At 40.9% G+C, this 25,472-nt stretch overlaps 1 protein-coding gene across 2 annotated transcripts in view; it reads right to left on the reverse strand.

Annotated features, from left to right (window-relative positions):
* Window positions 1-25,472, reverse strand: part of POLR3B (RNA polymerase III subunit B) — a 148,560-nt gene that overhangs the window by 17,688 nt on the left and 105,400 nt on the right. For both annotated transcript variants that reach the window (XM_032168802.2, XM_058425560.1), the window contains one exon: window positions 24,105-24,247. In XM_032168802.2, coding sequence (XP_032024693.1) covers window positions 24,105-24,247 — 143 coding nt within the window. The remainder of the gene's footprint in view (window positions 1-24,104; window positions 24,248-25,472) is intronic.

Here is a 25,472-nt window from a genome sequence, read left to right on the forward strand (position 1 = left end):
GTTTAAAATGTAAATGATATGCGGTGCGCTTCAGTGTGTTAACACTCCCCTGGATCCTTGAAAAGAGGATGGACTACAAATAAACCATATCTAATGGAAGCTGTTGTGAAACAATTACCAATTCATACCTTAAATGCTTACACAGCATTTTGGATTTTAAAATAAAATTTCATCCCCTGGCTCAAGCTGGTGTCTCAACCCCATTGTTTACAGCACAACCTCCTGGCAATAAAATGCAAATACACCAGTTTAACATGCTCAGGAACATTTAATGCACTCAGGAGGGCCAAATGGGAATTGGACCACAGACTACAGTATAGAACTTTTAACAAATGCAAATAGATAGTAAGAAAAAAAATAGAAACACAGAAAGTTAGAGAAGAAAGGGACTGCCGATACCCCAATCAACAAAATATTATTCCATCATCATCCATCTTAATTTCTAGTTGTAAAGGGGAAGAATTTAGGGAGTCTAAATCTGACTGCCGATCTACTCAGGAGAGGCACTTCTGACATCCACTATCACAGCTCTCTGTATCATGCTCCAGACACTGCTGGCTCCTACATCAATTTGTTATTTCTATTTCCAAGGCTTCACAGAACAACACAGAAATCATTTAAGAATAGGTTTGCTCAGGAAAAGTCAAGTTAATCTCAGGAATCATTTGATTGTCTTTAAAAATATTTATTTTTTCTTTTCTTAGACAGAGTCTCACTCTCTTGCCCAGGCTGGAGTGCAGTGGCACAATCATGGCTCACTCAAGTGATCTTTCCACCTCAGCCTCCCTAGTAGCTGGGACTACCACACCCAGCTGTGTGCCACCACGTCCAGCTAATTTTTGATTTTTTTTTTTTTTAAAGAGATGAGGTCTCACTATGTTGCCCAGGCTGGTCTCAAGTTCCTGGACTCAAGTCAAAGGGCTGGGATTAGAGGCGTGAGCCACCATGGCTTAAAAAGTATTCCTAATTCTAAACAGCAACTGACTTTTTCAAAAGTCATTTTTGGCCTTTAAAAAATACTGGTTTTAGTGTACTGTCTCTGTGTAATGGACTATCTTAACTCAAACAGGAAAAAAAAAAGGTAAAAAAAGAAGAAAAAATGGTAAGAAAAATTAACGCATTCTAGTAGCATATGAAGACAGGAAAGCAAATGGCAACTGCAGAAGACAATTGTAATGCCATCTCTAATTCAAGAGATGTTTTTGATGTGACTCAATGTGTTGAGACCTGACTAGTAAATTGTTTCAATTTTGTTGATGGCCAGTTCTCGTTTTAATATCACAGTCTGCTTTAATTTTTACATTTTTATTTAGCAAGTCTACCTTCTAAGTGTAATCACATTTGAATTAAATTTACCCCTCTGAGGTTAATATATATTATTACTCTTCCTTTTCTGAGTGAGGAAAGAGAAAAAGAATCATTTCCCTCAATTGCTGCAGAAGTAGAGGTTCAGGGCCCCAACTCCAGATAGGCGGGGAGGTAGCTTATGTCGAGTCATCTGAGTGAATACTGAAAACTTCGTAAATATATTGTATACATTTATACAATTCAGCTTGCCACTTTCTAATGCTCTAAATGATGTGGAGCACATCTGGCAGGATGGTTTGCTGAAATAATCCTAATCAAAGTCTAAATTACCTCCTTTTACTTTCTGCAGATACTCAGCCGTTGGACAAGGCTATTTATTCTGCACAGTTTTATGCTCTTTACACTGAATGGTGAAATGATGCTATGGTTTTTCTCCATCAGTCGCAGTGCAAGAAGAGAGCCATGTTTAGTAAGGGATGAACACTCAACCAGTGCCCAGTATTAGTGAGGTTTATAAACGTGGGGGAAATGCCGTCTGTAAAAAATTCATCACCCCTTGGACTCTTAGACCTATGTAGAGCAGGCGAATCGAGGAACTGGGTGACTTTAATTTGACTCAACACTGTTCCACTGATGTGTTACCTTGGGGGTGGGGGGGAAGCACCACTTTCTGGTGAGCCTTAGTTGTTTGCTCTTTGTAACGGGAATAATTAGCACCTATCTCATGAGGCAATTGTGTTAGAAGAACAGATGAGCTAATGTCTGAGAGGTACTTTAAGGTCCTTAGAGAAAGGCTGCATCTAAATACAAGGAATTATTATTATATAAGAAACCTAATTACTCTCAGCAGGAAGCAAACTAGCAAAGCAAAGGAGACCAACTTAATGAATAGAAGGAGCAGTTGCAGTTGCACTAACTTTGGCTGGAGAGGCAGAAAAGCAGATCACTCCTTCCTGGGTTGTGCAGGTCATCTAACATCATCAAGACACTGTCTCCTGATAACTTTCACGAGGCCTGGGGTTGCAGATATCTATTGGGGAATAGTTTACTGCTGATGAATATGGTGGTAAATGGGGCCAAAGAAGCAGTAGGAATGCTTTCAAGTTTGACTGTTCCTATTAAGAAATGGTTTGCTTTGAGTAAACTCATCTCAATGAGCCTTTATACATTCAGAAATGAAATCTCTAAATCAAAATGTAAGGCTAACACAGGTGGTTATTCCTTTCTTCCCCTCCCCTTTTCCAGCTATCAAATTAACCTCCTTTTATTTTTCACACCACCACCTTAAATAATCCCCAGAGGGAGGGGAGTAGACAAAAACTGTTGAATCATATTGGCTTTGTTCTGTTGTTGAATCATTTCCAGATCTATCACATCACTTGCCATATCCCGGTTGACATAATTTTAATTCGGCTCTTCCTTACATGTTAACAGATAAATAATGCATAAGAAAACTTGATTAGCTTTCTTATTAAAACATCACTCTAAATGAGAGGAGGCGCTAGAAGACAATACAGTTTTTACACGGCTTTCCCATGAGCAGTTGAATGGTTTGATGTGATAAATTTGCATAGTCTGAAGCGCACAAAGGGCTGATTAATTGAAACCCTTACAATGCTTTTGCAAGCAGCTATTGTAAAACAATAACCATAGGAACTTTACAAAATACACACGGCTGAATGTGTCAAGAGCTTAATAAAATGTGTTGAGGCTACACTATTTGGAAACAGAATTGGAGATTTTTATTCTGGACCATAAAACACTAAATACCCTAATTTCAAAGCTTTAGGTGGATATTTACTGAAAGGTCAGAGGGTTACTGGCGAGCTACTGAAGACCAAAATTTGTTCCTAAAAAAAGCCAATTCCATAAAATCTTCTTCCAATAATGTATCTGTGTGGACGAAGAAACCCTGATTTAATAACATTAAAGTAAGAGCTGCTAGAGTTTTGGTTTTAGACTGAAACTCTGATGGATCGTTTGGCATCGTACACCTTATGATGCGGCTCATACGGATAGCCCTACCAGCCTCCTTCTCCCCTCCCACTTAGAAACTTCCATTCAAGCAGGATCAAGCAAAGTAGAGAGCCAAAGCTATCCAGACTGTTTAAAGCTGTGGACTTGCAGAGAGGATTTTACACAGTCTCAAGTACTACATGATACAAGGTATTATTATTGTTACTTTAAATCAGGTTCTTTTCATTGTCTCAATTTTAGAAAGCATAATACAGAAAAAAGGACTAACAAATGAAGGTCTAGCAAAACCAAACTTTTAAACCAAACCTTGTTTAACAGATAAACTTTTTCCTTGGCTTTTCCATCACGCATGAATTACCATTTTCTTACTTCCCACAGCCTCTTTATATCTACTGTAAAAGGATTCTTTAATGTGTTGGAAAGTCAGGGCAGGTTTTCTTTTCTTCTAAGAAACATTCAATCAAAATCTTAATACATTAATTCTGCAGGTTATTGAATAACTTATTAGTGTAAAACGGAAGCAAGTGACCTTATAATGGAACTTCTTTTGTATAAGAGAGGGTCAAAGATGAATCTTCCAAATGATTTTATCCATATACGCATAATCCTTATCAACCACAGATGGGTAGACTAAACCATTAAGTGAAAAAAACTATATTTTGATAAGACTAGACTTCTATTGTAAAACAAAAGTTGACTTCACTCCATTTAAACTAGCTGTCTGGTCCTTAAGGATTTAGGGAGTGTATGCCATTATCTCAGATTTGCAGTTATTAAAAAGCTTCTGTTTGCCAGGACAAACACTCTTGCTCAAATACAGTTTTTCCTCTCCTTAGGAGTACTGCTTGGTATTGCTGCCCGATGCTGTGATCCACAGGACCTTTGTTGGAGGTGCTAATCCTTTTTCACATGAGAGACTGAGAAATGTTCTTTCAGGGAAGTGATATATTGCTTTTTTTTTTTTTTCTCTCCACATCAAAGGAGTCCGCTTTTTCCTCCTTCATTGTGAATGGCAGCAAAAGAAGAGGAAATCTGGAAATATAATAATTTGGTTTGCCTGAACCCTGAAATGGAACTTAACTTGAGAATTCCTTGGGCTGTCAGATAATTTTTGTTAAAGATTTTTTTTTTAAAAGGAGTAGTCAATCTTCTAATAAATGCACTAATCATCACAGAAAACAAGGCTCAAGATAAAAATATTTGCCCTTGATGAGTTCCCTCCATTAGAATTTACGACACAGTTGAAGAGGCTTACATATGTTATTTTGATTTTAACAGAAAGTCTAATTCCAAACTTAATTTCAATCAGCATATGTGAATGTCTCTTCCTATCTTTACCTCTACCTATAAAAATGATTAGAATATACAGCGACACATAGAACATTCCACACCCGTGTTCAGCTCTGTTTTCCCTTTAGAACATCACTATGCCTCAACCAGATAAGTCATGGCTTCACTCAAAAATACCTAGAAGTCTAGACCACTTGGGAAATGAGCTCAAGACTTCAGGGTTTACATATTTCTCCCCAAATGAATTTAAAACAAAACTGAACTTTCCTGCCTTTGTAAATAAACAAACAACAAATTCACAACTTTGGTGTATAGAACGTTATTACTAAATAATTTCACCTTGGCCAGCATTTTGCATACTACTAAAGGATGAATGGCTCTAGAGATTCTTGATCAAAGGTCCAGCTCTTTTGGGGGGGGCGCAGATTCACTGCACATTTACTGATAAGATATATAACTGACAATGCCCAAAGGAAGGTTGTACTTCATTAAGATTCTTTGAATGTCGCAGTAGAAGACTGTATTTAAATGCCCTCATCTAAAAAGTACACTGTGAGTGAATCCTGCCTGCTTCTGAGTCCACAGTAATCTATGTTAATTGTGACGCCACCTTCTTTACAAAACATGGTTCCTCATTATTTGGTTCTCTGCTTAGTCCTCCTCCACTTTTGAGGTTACAAAGGGTAATGCTGCTTATTGGATCTGTCACCTCTGTAACTGATAAAACATTTTCACTTCTCCAGTGGGCCTTCTCTGACCAATTGCATTCAATCTTTGCTTATCATGCAGCACTGATGTTGATTCCCAACTACTCAGTATTGACTCGCTTATTCCAGTTTACCCATGCGTTCTGCCCCCTTCAGTCTTCTCCATGAGCTCTGTGATCACATGCAGCACGTAACTACCACTGTTCCGTTTCCTCTTCACGTTTGTTTCATTTAGCTACTAATTATCCTACCACCTTTGAAGTGATCAGGCTTGAGTGGGACAGATGCACATGTTCTGTGAAACTAAATTTTCAAGTCTCCTTTAATTGTTAGAGAGGATATCTGAAGAGGCATTGGGCACAGAAATGTCATCTATACACAATTCATATACAAAAAGAATCCTTAACAACAGCTTTGTCACAGTAAGCTTTTAAGAAAAGACAAAAATCAGACAATCTGCAGGGCCATGTTACTTTCTAAACACCCAGAACAACACATTTAATGCTCTAAATGGAGACAGAAAAAGAACGTGCACAAGGGTATACTAAATCAAAATAATTTTTAAATTTTCTCATAGATAATACATATGTGTCAACTTGCAGGAGATGCTACAAAAGAAAAAACAGGATTTCCAAACAATTCTACATCTCAGGATTAAAAACTAAGTTCAACCAACCACTGCTCTTATTCTGGCATGTATCTGGACCAAAACAGAAACAAACAAACAAACAAACAAACAAGCAAACAAACAAATCTCTGCAGGAATCGTGCTGTGACACATATACCCTGAAAACTCAACACTTTGAAATTTTTACCAGCTCATTTCATGACAACTACAAATAGCATAACTGATGTTGTGGACTACATTTTCTGTTTCGCTCACATTTTACTTGCCAATATCTAACTCGTTTAGGCCTGATGCAGTCCCCCTTAGGGCCCACACTAAGGGCTGGGTTATTGTGTGGCTCCTTATAGACACCTGCCATCTGTGCCTGGCATGTGAAGGTTCCAAGTGCACTAACTGTAATCACTATGGCCAAAACATTTTCTTCAAGTGCCCTCTTTTTATGGCTTTTACTATCACATCTAGCCAAATAAATAGGGAGAACTGTCAAAGTTGAGGGCTCAAAAATTTACTTCCTTTTACATCTGCTTGAAATCCTGATAGATTCTGAATTTTATACACAAGGCCACTAAAGCCTGACCAGAGGACCAGTTAAAGAAGGGAGTGGGGATAGTGTTTTACAATAAGCTGATTTTAGAAGGAAAGGGACACCAGAAAATACAGCTTTATTTTAGGAGTACATCTTAATATGGGGCTTTGGCAGGCATTTGTGCGACACTCTGTATGAGGGTAGTATTTATTCTGGATTTGTGGCAGCTGTAAAGCTGCTTATCCAGGAAGAATGGGAATTTTGAGAAGATGTCCATCTTAAGGAGGAGACAGAAAATAATACTAAGAAACAGCAGGATTCATCCTCAGGAAACGTAGTGTCTTTCCAATGAGAAATCTCTGGGAATATGGCAATCTCAGGAGCAGAGTAAGATATAAGAAGAGAAAAGAGCCACCTTTAACCAGATTTAACCAAATGGGCAATATGCTCAGAATCAAAATCCTGGATTCAAACGTGGGCTCTGCCAGCACTAAGCTGTAGGAGGCATGCTACTCACCTCCCTGAGCCTCAATCTCCTTACTCTTTTTTTTTTTTTTGAGACGGAGTCTCCCTCTGTCCCCCAGGCTGGAGTGCAGTGGCTCAATCTCAGCTCACTGCAAGCTCCGCCTCCCGGGTTCACGCCATTCTCTTGCCTCAGTCTCCCTAGTAGCTGGGACTACAGGCACCCACCACCACGCCCGGCTAATTTTTTTGTATTTTTAGTAGAGACGGGGTTTCACCATGTTAGCCAGGACGGTCTCGATCTCCTGACCTCGTGATCCGCCCGCCTCGGCCTCCCAAAGTGCTGAGATTACAGGCGTGAGCCACTGTGCCCAGCCAATTTCCTTACTCTTTATAGTAGGAATAACAACACAAACTGGAACTGTACCAGTTAAAGGATGAAATACTGATAAAAGTGCTTATAAATGATCAATACACAAAAAGTAAAATACTATAAATGTGGAGATAAACAGCATTCAAATGATTCCTCAATTTTTTCTCTAGCTCAAATCTCTCCCTGGAGCTCTAGACTCTATACCCAATTGCCAACCTATATCTTCACTTGGAGTCTAATCATCTCAACCCGAGGCCCAAACTCTCAACCTCTGCCCTTGTCGAATGCCAAAAAAGCGATTCTTTACCCAATCGATCCCATCTTGGTAAACAGCATTATCAGTTGCTCAGGCCACAGACTTCATCCTCAACTCCTGTCTTTTCCTCTTGCAACATCCACCCAAGCCACAAGCAAGTCCTGTTGGCTGTATCTCCAGAGTATGTCCAGAATCCAGTCACTTCTCTCTATTTTTCCACTGCTGCCGTCCTAGTCCAAGCCACCACCCTTTCTTGCCTGGACCACTGCAATGGTCTCCCTGCCCCCTTCCTTGCCCGTTCCAATCCACTTTTCATACAGAATCCACAGTGAGCTCTAGAAGTTGTAAGTTAGATCTCGTCACTCCTTTGCTTATATTCATTTTTGTGGTTTGTATGTACCCATCAAAACTCATGTTGAGATTTAATTGATATGGGGCCTTTAAGAGGTGGTTAGGTCACAAGGACTCCATTCCCACGAATGGATTAACGTCATTATTACAGACATGGGTTAGTTATGTCAGAACCGGTTTGGTTATAAAAGCAAGCTCTCCTGCCCCTCTGCCTGTCTGCCACGGGTTGATACTCTCCAGATGCTGGTGCCATACTCCTCCACTTCCAAGTCTTTAGAACCATAAGCCAAATAAACTTTTTTTCTTTATAAATTATCCAGTCAGTGGTATTTTGTCATAGCAGCAGAAAATGGACCAAGACACCCACCATCCAACAGTTCTGTTGGTTCCCAGCATATCTGGAGTAAAGTCCAATCTCCTTTCGTTTAGCCAAAAGGCCCTATAGGATATGCCCCCATCCTCTTTCTCTCACTCCCCAAGTCTCATACTATGATCCTTGTCAGGCATATGCCTGCCCGGACTGGCCTTTTTTCTGTTCCTTGACTATACCAAGCTTATTCGTGCCTCAGAACTCTTACCCTAATGGTTCTCTCTGCCTATAACTAAATCCTCCCAGACTTTTGCTCAGCTGGCTCCTTTGTATCCTTCATGTCTCAGCTTAATGTTGCTTCCTCCAAGAGGCTGTTCCTGATCATCATCTAAAGTACACACCCCCACCGCTAAACCATCCACTCTTTTACATCATTCTTCATATATGGCACTTACCATTACCTTCAATTATTCTGTTTATATTTTTGTTTACACATTTTTTTTTCTTGAAATGGAGTCTTGCTATACTGCCCAGGCTGGTCTCAAACTCCTGGGCTCATGAGATCCTCCTGCCTCAGCCTACTAAGTAGTTGGGGTTTATATTTTTGTTTACTTCTTTTTTGTCTGTTTCCTCCTCAAGGAGAACACAAACCCCGGAAGAACAGAGACCCCATCAGTCTTGTTTACCTCTGTATTTCCAGTATCTAGAACAGTGCTTGGCACACAGTGAAAGCTCAAACGGATGGATTAATCAGCAACATAAGCACTGGAGATGATCTTTCATCATCTCATCATCTCAAGTCAATGAGACACAAATGCTTTGTGATTGGTGCCATCGTTTACAAGGATTAAAACCACAGTCCCTGTGGTTTTTCTTCTTTATGCTGTCTTTATTTCAGTCAGTCAAGTCCATTCATTTGCTCTTCTCTACTGCCCCTTGTTTTTCTTTCATATCTTTATCAAAGCCCTCTAAGCCTGAACCCCGTCTAGTCTCTGAGGCCTTCCTTTACCAGGCAGCCTGCAAGAGAAGACCCAAGACAGACCTGCCCGCAGCTCACCTTTACTGCCTCCTGCCTGTGCATCAGGCACTGTGTTCCCTGCTTTTACACATTAGTATCAAGGAGGCCAAGGCATAAAGGGACAAAATAGCTCACCTAGTTGGAGTTCAAGACCCTTCTCTCTCTGCTATACTTTTCCTCCATCCGAGGGCTTTCTTTAAATACTGAACAGAGGATGGCTGTGATGAAATGGCAATGTGTTCATTCAGTATGGCCCACAAGACAAGGCAGGACTAACTGCAGTAACTTACAGACTCTTGAGCACTCTTACTAACTCTTGAGCACTTCTGACTCAAGAAAACCATCAGAACAGTGCTACTACAGAAGAGGCTGCCTCAGAAAATAGCAAGGGCCTCCCTTCACAGGCCACAATCAACATGGAAAATCATCTGCCAAAGATAATCTAAAAAGAACTCTTATACTAGAAGATGGATTTAGACTGGACTTTTTTCTAAAAGGACTTTTCAAACTCTAAGATTCTATTCCTATCTATGGTAAACTCTAAACTTCTATATTTTTAGTGGTTTCTCCCATATAATTTAGCATTTAACTATGTAATCCTTCGTATCCATCTTTTTGCTTCAGGTGTCAGTCAACTCCTCATGGGCATTAGTCAAGGGATTCATTTATTTTCTATCTCCTAAAGTGCCCCACACAGTGTTGAGCCCAGAACAGTAACCTAAATATGATCGAATAGGTTTCCCTGGGGCTGTCAAGGCAGGTTCTCATTTGTGCCTGGGATGGATGTGGGTGGGCATGTATACAGTCGACCCTTGAATAACACAGGTCTTAACTGTGCAGGTCCACTTATATGGGGATTTTTCTTCAATGAAATGTGAATCGAAAATACAGCATTTGTGGAATGTGAGCCCTTCTCCACAGAGGGACAACTTTTCATATATTTGGGTTTTAAAGCCCCAACTGTGGGACTTGAATATGTGCAGGGGTCCTGGAACCAATTCCCTGCATATACTGAGTGATGATTATATTTAGCTATCATGGTTGAAGAAGCTTTAGTGGGCCTGTGTGATCAGTTAGGGTTGGGGAGCTATGAGTCTCAGGTGTTGAAACTCCTGGTGCCAGTTTAGATAAAAATGAGGCATCTCATTTCTGGTATTTACTAGGAAGAATAAATTACATTTATTCTGGGAGTAATGAGTTTGGCTTGTTATGTCAGTACAATTTCCAACAAGACCAATGAATACGTAAAATTCTTTATTTAATAAAGGATTCCTCAAACCTCATAAGTGGATACTATATGCGAAGTGCTATGCTGGGTGTTTTAGGGTTAAGTAAATCAGCAGGGCATGTTTCCTAATCTCAATGAACCTAAAATATACTTACCTAAGTGATATGGTTTAGATTTGTGTCCCCACCCAAATCTCATGTCAAATCCCCAGTGTTGGAGGAGGGACCTGGTGGGAGGAGACTGGATCATGGGGTGGATTTCCCCCTTGCTGTTCTCATGATAGTGAGTGAGTTCTTACGGGAACTGCTTGTTTGAAAGTGTGTAGCACCTTCCCCTTCTCTCTATTCCTCCTGCTCTGGCCGTGTAAGATGTGCCTGCTTCCCCTTCGCCTTCTGCCATGATGGTAGCTTTCCTGAGGCCTCCCCAGCCATGCTTCCTGTACAGCCTGCAGAGTTGTGAGCCAGTTAAACCTCTTTTCTTTATAAATTATCCAGTCTGAGGTATTTCTTTATAGCAGTGTGAGAATGGAATAATATACTAACTTAGCCAACAAGGTATTCTGGATATTTAACAACATACACAATTATTTTAACAAAACTATTGGTATCTTTGAATCTCTAGAATTTTATTTATAAAATTTCAAAAAATAGACTTTTGCTACTGTCATGCCTCTGGCTTCAGATGGGTGATATTCAAGAAGAGGATCAAAGTTGTAGACCTTAGTTACAACAATGATCCAGAAGAAAGATAAATTATTTTCAGATAAGAGCTGACAAACTATGATTAATGCTTCTCTGATGATTGTTAGTTAGCATTTATGTCATAATTCTCAGGGTGTGAGCTTTAAACATTTAAAAATTTATTTTCAATCTTAGAATTGATTAAAATAGACAAAAAAAAAAAAACCCAAGAAGTCTTAGAGGCAACGCTCTGGTTAGGAGACAAAAGGTTAGTGCTCTAAAAATCTTTCTCATCTTTTATTAAAATAATTTTCAGTTCTATAAGTTGCATTGAAAAAAATCAAGCATACTCACTAAACATTCTTGTGTTCAATATTCTCAAATAATAAACAGATTTCTAGTTAAACATGACAGATGAAACACATGTGTTTATCAACACCGCTTCTCTAAACCTCACTGAGTTTAAAAAAAATTAAGGCCGGGCGCGGTGGCTCACGCTTGTAATCCCAGCACTTTGGGAGGCCGAGGCGGGCGGATCACGAGGTCAGGAGATCGAGACCACAGTGAAACCCCATCTCTACTAAAAATACAAAAAATTAGCCGGGTGTGGTGGCGGGCGCCTGTAGGCCCAGCTACTCGGAGAGGCTGAGGCAGGAGAGTGGCGTGAACCTGGGAGGCGGAGCTTGCAGTGAGCCAAGATTGCGCCACTGCACTCCAGCCTGGGCGACAGAGCGAGACTCCGTCTCAAAAAAATAAAAATAAAAAAATAAAAAAAAAATTAAGGTGTAAACCTATGTGTAAGGAGAAAGAATGGGCACAGTGGTATCAGTGGGCATGAGATAATTCTACAACTTTGAAAGCTGATAAAGAGAGGAAAGAAAAGTAACAGAAGAGTAATCCTAAGTCTCTGCAGATGAGGTGTGAAGAGGTGAGTTGATGCAGCCTTTGGTGCCACCCCCACTCACCCACCCAATTCCTGGGAAGGCTCAGAAGACAGAGACACGAAGTACTAGTATCGCAAAAGGCAGCGTGAGGTGCGAAGCTGAAAGCAAGAGGACTGAGTCAAAGCTGCCCAATCCATCAGCAATTCCAGGAACTCTACTTTCAAAATGTGTCCAGACTCTGATCCCTTCTCACCAATTCCTCATTGTTATGCTTTTCCAGCCCACCTCCAACTCTCACGTAGCTTTTGAACTGGCACCACTGCAGTTTCTTTCAACACAGCAGCCAGTGTGTCAGTCAGATCATCTCTCTCACCAGCTCAAACCCCTCTCCAGTGGCTTCCCTCTCCCTCAGAATAAAAGCCAAAGTTCCTGCAGTGACCTATGAGCCTCATGGCTACCTCCTCACCTCTCACTCTGCTCCAGCTATGGGGCCTCCTTGCTGGTCTTCTATTAGGTGAGCTACAGCCGCAAAGCCTTCACCCCAAATGCTCTTCAGCCAGAGAGGGCTCACCCCCTTACTTCTCTCAGGTATTTACTCAATGCCATCTTTTCAACATGTTGTTGTTCCCCAGTCACTCTGCCTAAACTTCGAATCACTAACCACACACCCTCCCCTCACATGCTTCCCATCCCCCTTCCCAGCTTTCAATCTTTTCTCATCTCATGACACATCATTCCCTCAGCACTTACTATTTTCCTTCTTGCCCACAAGAACACAAGCCCCACAAGGGTTGGAACTTTAATCTATTTTGTTTACTGCTTGTCACCAGAGCCTAGAATAGTACCAGACATGCAGAAGATACTTAACAAATATTTGTATAAATAAATGTCTATATAAGAAATTGTCAGTTCTCTGTATTCCCTAGTCCATACAGCCAGGAAACTACACTTCTCCCCTAACCCTTACTTGAGTAACCATTACTTGAGTAACCATCCTTGAGTACTTCCCAAGGGTAGCAAGCGCAGCAGAGGGTGGGCTGGTCAAAAGCCTGATACAGAGGAATTAAAGTCTATGCACTGAAGAGTAAGCTCCAGCCCCTGCCCCTGCCTGACTCTTGGAGGTCAGCTGACAGCCTTAAGCACTGTTCCACCCTCATTCCCAGCTCAAACCTTCAGGCAGGAGTTAGAAAGATCCTAGTATGTTGAAACTGAATGGCACCAACAATAAAGTGGTTCACTACCTGACCACCCTATAATGGTATTCACTAGTCAACAAGTTCTATCCGTGGCACACAGAGCTTTCAAATGCTTTCTAGGGTTCAGGAGTATACCAGGTATTAGAGGAAAGCCTCCAACAACAACAAATCAGACACTAAAACAAATAGGAGAGGAAAGCCCTATCGAGAGATAGAAACGGCCAGGCACAGTGGCTCATGCCTGTAATCTCACATCTGTAATCCCAAGGTTCAAATGCCATTTTGGGAAGCTGAGGCAGGTGGATCACTTGAGCCTAGGAGTTTGAGACCAGCCTGGGTAATATGGCAATACCTAGTCTCTACAAAACAAACAAAAACAAAATTAGCCAGGTATGGTGGTGATGCCTGTAGTCCAGTATCAGAGGTGAGTGAAGGGATGTTGAGCCAGAGGTGAGAAGGAGGGAAGAAGGGAAGGAAGGAGGGAAGGAAGGAAGGAAAGAAGGAAGGAGAGAAGGAAGGAAGGAGGGAAGGAAGGAAAGAAAATTAGAAACAGAAGAAAACTAAAAAGAAAAAAGAAAAACCAAAAAACTAAAACTCAAAGAAAACTAAAAATACATACTTCTTGCTATAAGAGAAAGAATAGGCCAGGCGCAGTGGCTCACGCCTGTAATCCCAGCACTTTGGGAGGCCGAGGTAGGCGGATCATGAGGTCAGGAGATCGAGACCATCCTGGCTAACAGAATGAAACCCAGTCTCTACTAAAAAAACATAAAAAATTAGCCAGGCGTGGTGGCGGGCGCCTGTAGTCTCAGTTACTCAGGAGGCTGAGGCAGGAGAATGGCATGAACCCAGGAGGCAGAGCTTGCAGTGAGCTGAGATTGCGCCACTGAACTCCAGCCTGGGTGACACAGCAAGACTCTGTCTCAAAAAAAAAAAAGAGAGAGAGAGAGAGAGAATACAAGTTAACTTCAAACATTTAATTAGAAATGTAAAATATGATAGGTTTAAAAAAATCTGAAAAATAACACTGATCAAATCTCCTAAAAAGAAAAACAAGTAGAAGGCAAAAAGATAAGAAAACTAGAGCATCAATCTGGAAGTTCCAATATTTGACCACTAAGAAAACCAGAAAGTGTATGGGGAAAATGAGGAAGAGGAAATTATTAACTAAATAAATATATGAAAATGTCCTAGAACTGAAGGAACTTAAACCTCCAGAATGCGACGGTGTCCAATTTCCCAGCACAAGGAATGAAAAAAAGGGCCTATGAAATTTCATAATGTCAAGAAGGGAAGAAGATAGTAAAAGCTTCCAGAGAGAAAGGAATAAAGTAGGAGGGAGGTAAGGAGGGAAAAAGAGAAACAGGGTACAAAAAAACCAGGAGGAAGAGTGACATTACAATTTACATGGAATTTAGATGATCATGTGGCAAGGCCACTAAAATCCTTAGGGAAAACAATTTTCAACCTAGGATTTTATACCTAACCAAAGCTAGGTCAGGAGGAGAGACAAGGACTGATGGTCTTTTTTGTACAAAGAACTTTTCTTCTTCTGTTTAACCTTTTAAAACCATGTGCATTTATTATTTAATAAAATTATACTTCAGAGAAATAAAAATTATGTCCAGTTATGAGTCCCATGTCAATCCTTCTATTACTCTGTTAAAGTTTACACTACCTACTTTTTGTTTGTTTGCTGGTTTTTTCCCCAATCTTTCTAACATAAATTTGATGAAGCTGTAAGAGAAGGGACTATCAAGGGAATCTAGCCTAATCAGAAGGTTTTTACCCTTGGATTAAAAGGCATCTGGGAAAAAAAAAAAGTAGCAAGACAAACTCCTCACTACAAGGGAAAGGTCAGCTAGACCCAGGAGGACTCCTTCAGTTTCGTAAAAAGACGTACAAGTCAAAGCTCCCCTAACAATGAACAGTTCTCTAAAATCTGCTGTTTCAGATCACTGCAAATTAGAAACCATGCCTGTTAATGAACATTATGCCAATCATATTAACAGTTTGAAAAAATGCTATAGCACAAAGACCTTCCTCACATTTTATCTAGACGTCTGTATTTTCAGGAGCTTACTAATTAGGTGTGTTGTTTTCATTTTTAAAAGCACTGCTTTGGCCAGGCACGGTGGCTCACGTCTGTAATCCCAGCACTTTGGCAGGCTGAGGTGGATGGATTGCCTGAGCTGAGGAATTTGGGACCAGCCTGGGCAATATGGTGAAACTCCATCTCTATTAAAAATATTAAAAATTAGCCAGCCATGGTGGTGCACGCCTGTAGTCTCAGCTAATGGGAGATGCTGAGGCAGAAGAATCGCTTGAACCCAGAAGGTGGAGCTTGCATTGAGCTGAGATCGAGCCACTGCACTCCAGCCTGGGTGACAGAGTGAGACTCTGTCTCCAAAAAAAAAAAAAAGCACTGCTTTGTCTATACACATACATGTACTCACACATAGCGGACAGATTAAAACCTGAATAAAATAAATCCATCAACAGTAGAGAATCTACACCCGTCACTTCCCCTACCTCCAATTTATTAATTCATTCACTCATTCATTCATATACATTATGAATTCACCTATTATCTACTATCTACTAAGTGTCTGCTATGAGAAAGGCCTTATTGGGCTTTATGGAAAATACAAGGACATAGTCTCTGCCTTCAGGAAGTGTAGTGGAGACTGGTTGCGTCTAAGATAGCCAAATAGGAACAGCTCCAGTGTACAGCTCCCAGGGAGATCGACACAGAAGACAGGTGATTTCTGAATTTCCAATTGAGGTACCTGGTTTATCTCACTGGGACTGGTTGGACAGTGGGTGCAGCCCACAGAGGGCGAGCTGAAGCAGGGTGGGGTGTCGCCTCACCCGGAAAGTGCAAGGGGTCAGGGGATTTCCCTTTCGTAGCCAAGGGAAGCCATGAGTGACTGTACCTGGAGAAGAGGTACACTCCTGCCCAAATACTGTGCTTTCCCCACGGTCTTCACAACCAGTAGAGCAGGAGATCCCCTCCCGTGCCTGGCTTGGCAGGTCCCATGCCCATGGAGCCTTGCTCACTGCTAGTGCAGCAGTCTGAGATCAACCTGGGATGGTGGAGCGTGGCAGGGGGAATTGCTGAGGCTTGAGGAGGCAGTTCTATGCTCACAGTGTAAACAAAGCAGCAGGGAAGCTAAAACTGGGCAGAACCCACCTCAGCTCAGCACGGCCTACTGCCTTTCTAGATTCTACCTCTGGGGGCAAGGCAGCAGACAGCTTCTCCAGACTTAAACGTCACTGCATGACAACTCTGAAGAAAGCAGTGGTTCTCCCAGCACGGCGCTGAAGCTCCGATAACGGACAGACTGCCTCCTCAAGTAGGTCCCTGACCCCCGTGTAGCCTGACTGGGAGACACCTCCCAGTAGGGGCCGACAGACATCTCATCCAGGTGGGTGCCCCTCTGGGACGAAGCTTCCAGAGGAAGGATCAGGCAGCAATGTTTGCTATTCTGCAGCCTCCACTGGTGATACCCAGGCAAACAGGGTCTGGAGTGGACCTCCAGCATACTTCAACAGACCTGCAGCTGTTAGAATGAAAACTAACAAACAGAAAGGAATAGCATCAACATCAACAAAAAGGACATCCAGACCAAAACCCCATCCATAGGACACCAACATCAAAGACCGAACATAGATAAAACCACAAAAAGATGAGGAGAAACCACAGCAGAAAGGCTGAAAATTCCAAAAACCAGAACGCCTCTTCTCCTCCAAAGGAACACAACTCCTCGCCAGCAAGGGAACAAAACAGGATGGAGAATGAGTTTGACGAGTTGACAGAAGTAGGCTTCAGAAGGTCCGTAATAACAAACTTCTCCAACGTAAAGGAGCATGTTCTAACCCATCGCAAAGAAGCTAAAAACCTTGAAAAAAGGTTAGACAAATGGCTAACTAGAACAACCAGTGTAGAGAAGAGCTTAAACGACCTGACGGAACTGAAAACCACAGTAGGAGAACTTTGTGAAGCATACACAAGCTTCAACAGCCGATTCGATAAAGTGGAAGAAAGGATATCAGTGATTGAAGATCAAATTAATGAAATAAAGCAAGAAGACAAGATTAGAGAAAAAAGAGTGAAAAGAAATGAACAAAGCCTCCAAGAAATATGGGACTATGTGAAAAGACCAAATCTATGTTTGATTGCTGTACCTGAAAGTGATGAGGAGAATGGAACCAAGTTAGAAAACACTCTTCAGGATATTATCCAGGAGAACTTCCCCAACCTAGCAAGGCAGGCCAACATTCAAATTCAGGAAATACAGAGAACACCACAAAGATACTCCTCGAGAAGAGCAACCTTGAGACACGTAATTGTCAGATTCACCAAAGTTGAAATAAAGGAAAAAGTGTTAAGGGCAGCCAGAGAGAAAGGTCGGGTTACCCACAAAGGGAAGCCCATTAGACTAACAGCAGATCTTTCTGCAGAAACCCTACAAGCCAGAAGAGAGTAGGGGCCGATATTCAACATTCTTAAAGAAAAGAATTTTCAGCCCAGAATTTCATATCCAGCCAAATTAAGCTTCATAAGTGAAGGAGAAATAAAATACTTTACAGACAAGCAAATGCTGAGAGATTTTGTCACCACCAGGCCTGCCTTACAAGAGCTCCTGAAGGAAGCACTAAACATGGAAAGGAACAACCAGTACCAGCCACTGCAAAAACATGCCAAGTTGTAAAGACCATCGATGCTATGAAGAAACTGCACCAATTAACAGGTGAAATAACCAGCGAGCATCATAATGACAGGATCAAATTCACACATAACAATATTGACCTTAAATGTAAATGGGCTAAATGCCCCAATTAAAAGACACAGACTGGCAAATTGGATAAAGAGTCAAGACCTATCAGTGTGCTGTATTCAGGAGACCCATCTCACATGCAAAGACTTACACAGGCTCAAAATAAAGGGATGGAGGAAGATCTACCAAGCAAATGGAAAACAAAACGAAACAAAAAAAGCAGGGGTTGCAATCCTGGTCTCTGATAAAACAGACTTTAAACCAACAAAAATCAAAAGAGACAAAGAAGGCCATTACATAATGGTAAAGGGGTCAATTCAACAAGAAGAGCTAACTATCCTAAATATATATGCACCCAATACAGGAGCACCCAAATTCATAAAGCAAGTTCTTAGAGACCTACAAAGAGACTTAGACTCCCACACAATAATAATGAGAGACTTTAACACCCCACTGTCAATATCAGACAAATCAATGAGACAGAAACTTAACAAGGATATACAGGACTTGAACTCAGCTCTGGACCAAATGGACCTAATAGACATCTACAGAACTCTCCACCCCAAATCAACAGAATATACATTTTTCTCAGCACCACATTGCGCTTATTCTAAAACTGACCACATAATTGGAAGTAAAACACTCCTCAGCAAATGTAAAAGAACAGAAATCACAACAAACTGTCTCTCAGACCAGAGCGCAATCAAATTAGAACTCAGGATTAAGAAACTCACTCAAAACCACACAACTACATGGAAACTAAACAACCTGCACCTGAATGACTATGGGGTAAATAATGAAATGAAGGCAGAAATAAAGATGTTCTTTGAAACCAATGAGAACAAAGACACAACGTACCAGAATCTCTGGGACACATTTAAAGCAGTGTGTAGAGGGAAATTTATAGCACTAAATGCCCACAGGAGAAAGCAGGAGAGATCTAAAATGAACACCCTAACATCACAATTAAAAGTAGAGAAGCGACAGCAAACAAATTCAAAAGCTAGCAGAAATAACTAAGATCAGAGCAGAACTGAAGGAGGTAGAGACAGAAAAAGCCCATCAAAAAAATCAATGAATCCAGGAGCTGGTATTTTGAAAAGATCAACAAAATAGATACACCACTAGCAAGACTAATAAGAAGAAAAGAGAGAAGAATCAAATAGATGCAATAAAAAATGATAAAGGGGATATCACCACCAATCCCACAGAAATACAAACTACCATCAGAGAATACTATAAACACCTCTATGCAATAAACTAGAAAATCTAGAAGAAATGGATAAATTCCTATACACATACACCCTCCCAAGACTAAACCAGGAAGAAGTTGAATCTCTGAATAGACCAATAACAGGTTCTGAAATTGAGGCAATAATAGCCTACCAACCAAAAAAAGTCCAGGACCAGATGGATTCACAGCCATATTCTACCAGAGGTACAAAGAGGAGCTGGTACCATTCCTTCCGAAACTATTCCAATCAATAGAAAAAGAGGGAATCCTCCCTAACGCATTTTATGAGGCCAGCATCATCCTGATACCAAAGCCTGGCAGAGACACAACAAAAAAAGAGAATTTTAGACCAATATCCCTGATGAACATCAATGCAAAAATCCTCAATAAAATACTGGCAAACCGAATCCAGCAGCACATCAAAAAGCTTTTCCAACACAGTCAAGTCAGCTTCACCCCTGGGATGTAAGGCTGGTTCAACATACACAAATCAATAAACGTAACCCATCACATAAACAGATCCAATGACAAAAACCACATGATTATCTCAATAGATGCAGAAAAGGCCTTTGACAAACTTCAACAGCCTTTCATGCTAAAAATTCTCAATAAACCAGGTATTGACAGAACGTATCTCAAAATAATAAGAGCTATTTATGACAAACCCACAGCCAATATCATACTGAATGGGCAACAACTGGAAGCATTCCCTCTGAAAACTGGCACAAGACAGGGTTGCCCTCTCTCACCACTCCTATTCAACATAGTGTTGGAAGTTCTGGCCAGGGCAATCAGGCAAGAGAAAGCAATAAAGTATATTCAGATAGGAAGAGAGGAAGTCAAATTGTCTTTGTTTGCAGATGACATGATTGTATATTTAGAAAACTCCATCATCTCAGCCCAAAATCTCCTTAAGCTGATAAGCAACTTCAGCAAAGTCTCAGGATACAAAATCAATGTGCAAAAATCACAAGCATTCCTACACATAAGTAACAGACAAACAGACAGCCAAATCATGAGTGAACTCCATTCACAATTGCTTCAAAGAGAATAAAATACCTAGGAATCCAACTTACAAGGGATGTGAACGACTTCTTCAAGGAGAACTACAAACCACTGCTCAAGGAAATAAGAGAGGATACAAACAAATGGAAAAACATTCCATGCTCATGGATAGGAAGAATCAATATCAGGAAAATGGTCTTACTGCCCAAAGTAATTTATAGATTCAATGCTACCCCCATCAAGCTACCACTGACTTTCTTCACAGAAGTGGAAAAAATTGCTTTAAAGTTCATATGGAACCAAAAAAGAGCCTGCATAGCCAAGACAATCCTGGGCAAGAAGAACAAAGCTGGAGGCATCATGCTACCTGACTTCAAACTATACTACAAGGCTACAGTAACCAAAACAGCATGGTACTGGTACCAAAACAGATATATAGACCAATGGAACAGAGACCTCAGAAATAACACCACATATCTACTACCATCTGATCTTTGACAAACCTGACACACACAAGCAATGGGGAAAAGATTCCCTATTTAATAAATGGTGTTGGGAAAACTGGCTAGCCATATGCAGAAAACTGAAACTGGACCTCTTCCTTACACCTTATACAAAAATCAACTCAAGATGGATCAAAGACCTAAACATAAGACCTAGGACCATAAAAATCCTAGAAGAAAACCTAGGCAATACCATTCAGGACATAGGCATGGGCAGACTTCATGCTAAAACACCAAAAAGCCAAAATTGACAAATGGGATCTAATTAAACTAAAGAGCTTCTGCATAGCAAAAGGAACTATCATCAGAGTGAACAGGCAAACTACAGAATGGGAGAAAATTTTTGCAATCTATCCATCTGACAAAGGGCTAATATCCAGAATCTACAAAGGACTTAAGCAAATTTACAAGAAAAAAGCAAACAACTCCCATCAAAAAATGGGCAAAGGATATGAACAGACACTTCTCAAAAGAAGACATTTATGCAGCCAACAGACATATGAAAAAATTCTCATCATCACTAGTTATTAGTGAAATGCAAATCAAAACCACAATGCGATACCATCTCATGCCAGTTAGAATGGCGATCATTAAGAAGTCAGGAAACAACAGATGCTGGAGAGGTTATGGAAAAATAGGAACACTTTTACACTGTTGGTGGGAGTGTAAATTAGTTCAGCCATAGTGGAAGACAGTGTGGCGATTCCTCAAGGATCTAGAACTAGAAATACCATTTGACCCAGCAATCCCATATACCCAAAGGATTACAAATCATTCTACTATAAAGACACATGCACACGTATGTTTATTGCGGCACTATTCACAATAGCAAAGACTTGGAACCAACCCAAATGTCCATCAATGATAGACTGGGTTAAGAAAATGTGGCACATATACACTATGGAATACTATGCAGCCATAAAAAAGGATGAGTTCATGTCCTTTGCAGAGACATGGATGAAGCTGGAAACCATCATTCTCAGCAAACTATCACAAGATCAGAAAACCAAACACCGCATGCTCTCACTCATAAGTGGGAGTTGAACAATGAGAACACTTGGATACAGGGAGGGGAACATCACACACCGGGGCCTGCTGGGGGTGGGAGGCCAGGGGAGGGATAACATTAGGAGAAATACCTAATGTAGGTGACGGGTTGATGGGTGCAGCAAACCACCATGGCACGTGTATACCTATGTAACAAAACTGCACGTTCTGCACATGTAATCCAGAACTTAAAGTTAAAAAAAAAAAAAAGTTTAGTGGAGTTAGAACACATTGCATAGCCGCTGAAATATCTGCTAGTCTGCAACTCTTTGCATAATACCCTGATGGGATAAAGACATAAGGATTTGGGGTACCTTAGTCTTGTAAACTGATTCAGAAGGGGGATATTCTCTTATGGTGTGCCTTCTTGTGAAGCTTCCAGTGTCAATATTTTACAAGAAGAGTATCAACTGTGCTCTTATCCAAGTAGGAGGCCAAGTAAGATAGAGACATCAAATGAGGTTAAGGTTACCCCACAGTGACCTAGCAAATGAGGTTAAGGTTACCCCATAATTGACTCAGCAACTGTCAAGACCAAGATAAAAGGGGAAACAGTTTCAATATACAGAATTTGATTTTTTACTGGCAAGCCATATAAAAAGTTAGAAACTCAAGATACTTTTAAAAACACTCAAAGGGCATTAAGAGTTAGTATCTCCGGGAACTATATGAATTACAGGTGTCAAATTCACATTAACAGATGGAACCAATCATTTCTTAAAAATGTTGGCAGGCTAAAATAATCCTGCCTCTGACAACAGAACTAAAAATGATTTTGATGAAAGAGTATCTTAGTCTGACATAGTTTCATTGGCAGAATGACGACTAAGGCTGAGTATACTTGACCAAGAAAACTGTAACATGGATATACTCGTTTGGCAAAGAAACTTAAAATCAGCAGAAACACAATGTGTAGTTATCTTCAAACCAATTAAAAATAAGAAGATATCACACTAGTAATTTATAAGCAAATGTGAGAGTCAAGGTAGAAAAGTAGAAATGATACATCTTAAGTATATATCAAATGAAAGATGGTCAATGTTAATGATCATTGCTGCTACTTCTTTTTTTTTTTTTTTTTTTTTGAGGCGGAGTCTCACTCTGCCGCCCAGGCTGGAGTGCAGTGGCGCGATCTCGGCTCACTGCAAGCTCCGCCTCCCGGGTTCACGCCATTCTCCTGCCTCAGCCTCTCCGAACAGCTGGGACTACAGGCGCCCGCCACCACGCCCGGCTGATTTTTTTATATTTTTAGTAGAGACAGGGTTTCACCGTGGTCTCGATCTCCTGACTTCGTGATCTGCCCGCCTCGGCCTCCCAAAGTGCTGGGATTACAAGCGTGAGCCACCTTCTTGAGCACTTACTATGTGCCAGGCACATTGCTAACTGCTTAACAGTCAGTGTGGCCTAGTAATTAAGAGCTAGGTCTCTGGAGCCAAGCTGCCAAGGTTCAAATGTCAGTTCTCCCATTAACTGTGTGACCTTGGGCAAGCTATTAATCTCTCTATGCCTCTGTTTCCTTATCTACAAAATATGGATAATGATGCTACCTCCCTCCCAAAATTGTGTGAGAATCAAATGAGTCAGCACCTGTAAAGCGAAGAGAACGCAGCCAGGCACACAGTTAGTGCTACAAAAGTGTTAGGTGTTGTTGTTCTTAAAGCTAAGCGGCAGGCAGAGCTAAAATTAACAGTGATACGGTGCTATGTTTCTTGAAAATAAACAAAACTACAAATAGATGAAAACTGTGCAGTAACCATCAAAGGAATGAGTGAGGCTTGCCAATGGGATTAGATGTAGAAGACACACAAAGCACCGCCCTGGGGTCAGGAGACCCAGGTTTTAACACCAGCTCAGCAACCAAGTAGCTGCGTATCCTTGACTGGCCACTGAAAATACGGGGTCTGAACTTCCTCATCTGTAAACAAGGGGACGGTAACTCTGAGGTGTCTTCTAGTGCTGACATCTTATGATACTATGACCCAACAGAACATATAGTAGTTTAAAGATGTACCTTTCAGGAAAAAAAAAAAAAAGGCACTGCTATTTATTTTTTGAACAGCTACATGTATCTCAATAGGCACATCACCTAGAATGTATTTATAATTCTGGGCATAGCAACTGCAGGAGAATGAAATAGCACAGAGGAGCAAGTCTACTGTATATTTTTAAATGCCATTAAAATATAAACAGGTTAATCTAAGAAATAAAACAAGAATAATTTTTATAACAATGTAATACTTTTCCAAAGTAAATTTTTTAAATGGGGGAATTTTATGTAAGTGGCTAACAAATACATTCATATATTGTTTTATAATCAAGTTGAGAAATGATACAGTTTACCTTTTTGTCCATGACGACTGCTGAATTTGTCTCCAATTTCTGGACGCCTTGTCTGTCTCAGCAGCATTTTGATCAGAAAAGCATCTTCAGCATTTGAAGATATCATCACTTTTTCAATGTATGAGTCTGTTGCTCCTTTGTAGCTGGTGTTAAGAGAAAGTCACTAAAACAGAGTTTTCAAACTGCCCTTTGTGAACTTCTCACCCATGTTATATTTCATTTCATGCCTACCATAGAGTATTTTGACATTTTCATCTTGGGCTCTGAAAAATGACTTCAATTTTTTTTAACATTAAATTCAAATTTCACAATTTCCCTTTTACAATACTACATGTTTATTATGAGGAAGGCACAGTGCAATTTAATTCTCACAACAGTCCATACTGTTATTCCCTTATTATAGATGAGGAAAACTGATGCTTAGAGGGGTTAAGTAACTTGTCCAAGGGCACATGACTCACACAAAGTGGAACTGGGATTTCAGACTCAACTCCTAGTTCTTAATAGTAATAGTACTTTTACTTACTCGGCTTTTCAATTATTAATTTTTTTCACATAACAAACATTATTAGAAATCTACCATGTATCAGATCCTGGTAGCCTTTGGACACATAAGAATTAAGTAGACACAGTTACTGCACCAAAGGAGCTCACAATCCAATCAAGGAGGAGACAGGTAAGTGCAGTAATGATATCCAGTATGAAGAACCGGAGAGGCTCAAGGGAGATAGTCAATTCTGCTGGGGATGGGGGATGACAGTGGTGGCAGGGAGTGGCAGGCTGTCAAGCCCTGACACAGAAGAGGTAACCCTCAACTTGAGACCTGACCAGAGTGGGTCACTGGCGGAGTGGCAACCTGAGCGAATGCACAAGGCCTAATTGAATTAGGATGGCACATTTTGGAGAATAAGAGGTGATTTCCTAGAAACATAGGGCTTAGTGTGTGAGGGGTCCTACAAGGCCAGGGAGGCGTGCTAAGGACGCCTTTCCCACAGGCACCACTGTCGTTCACACTTTCACTTAACTTACTCAAGTTTCACTCTATTTATCCAAGACAGTAACACGGCCAGAGTAGTTTAGAAAATCACCAGGTTGGGCAAGGTGGCTCACGCCTGTAATCCCAGCACTTTGGGAGGCCAAGGCGGGAGGATCATGAGGTCAGGAGTTCGAGACCAGCCTAACATGTGAAACCCCACCTCTACTAAAAATACAAAAATTAGCCGGCCATAGTGGCATGCCCCTGTAATCCCAGCTATTCAGGGGGCTGAGGCAAGAGAATCGCTTGAATCCAGGAGGTGGAGGTTGCAGTGAGCCAAGATCGCGCCACTGCACTCCAGCCTAGGCGACAGACTGAGACTCCATCTCAAA

Source organism: Hylobates moloch, unplaced genomic scaffold (assembly GCF_009828535.3).
Source record: "Hylobates moloch isolate HMO894 unplaced genomic scaffold, HMol_V3 SCAFFOLD_12, whole genome shotgun sequence".
In the NCBI taxonomy this organism is placed as follows: Eukaryota; Metazoa; Chordata; class Mammalia; order Primates; family Hylobatidae; genus Hylobates; species Hylobates moloch.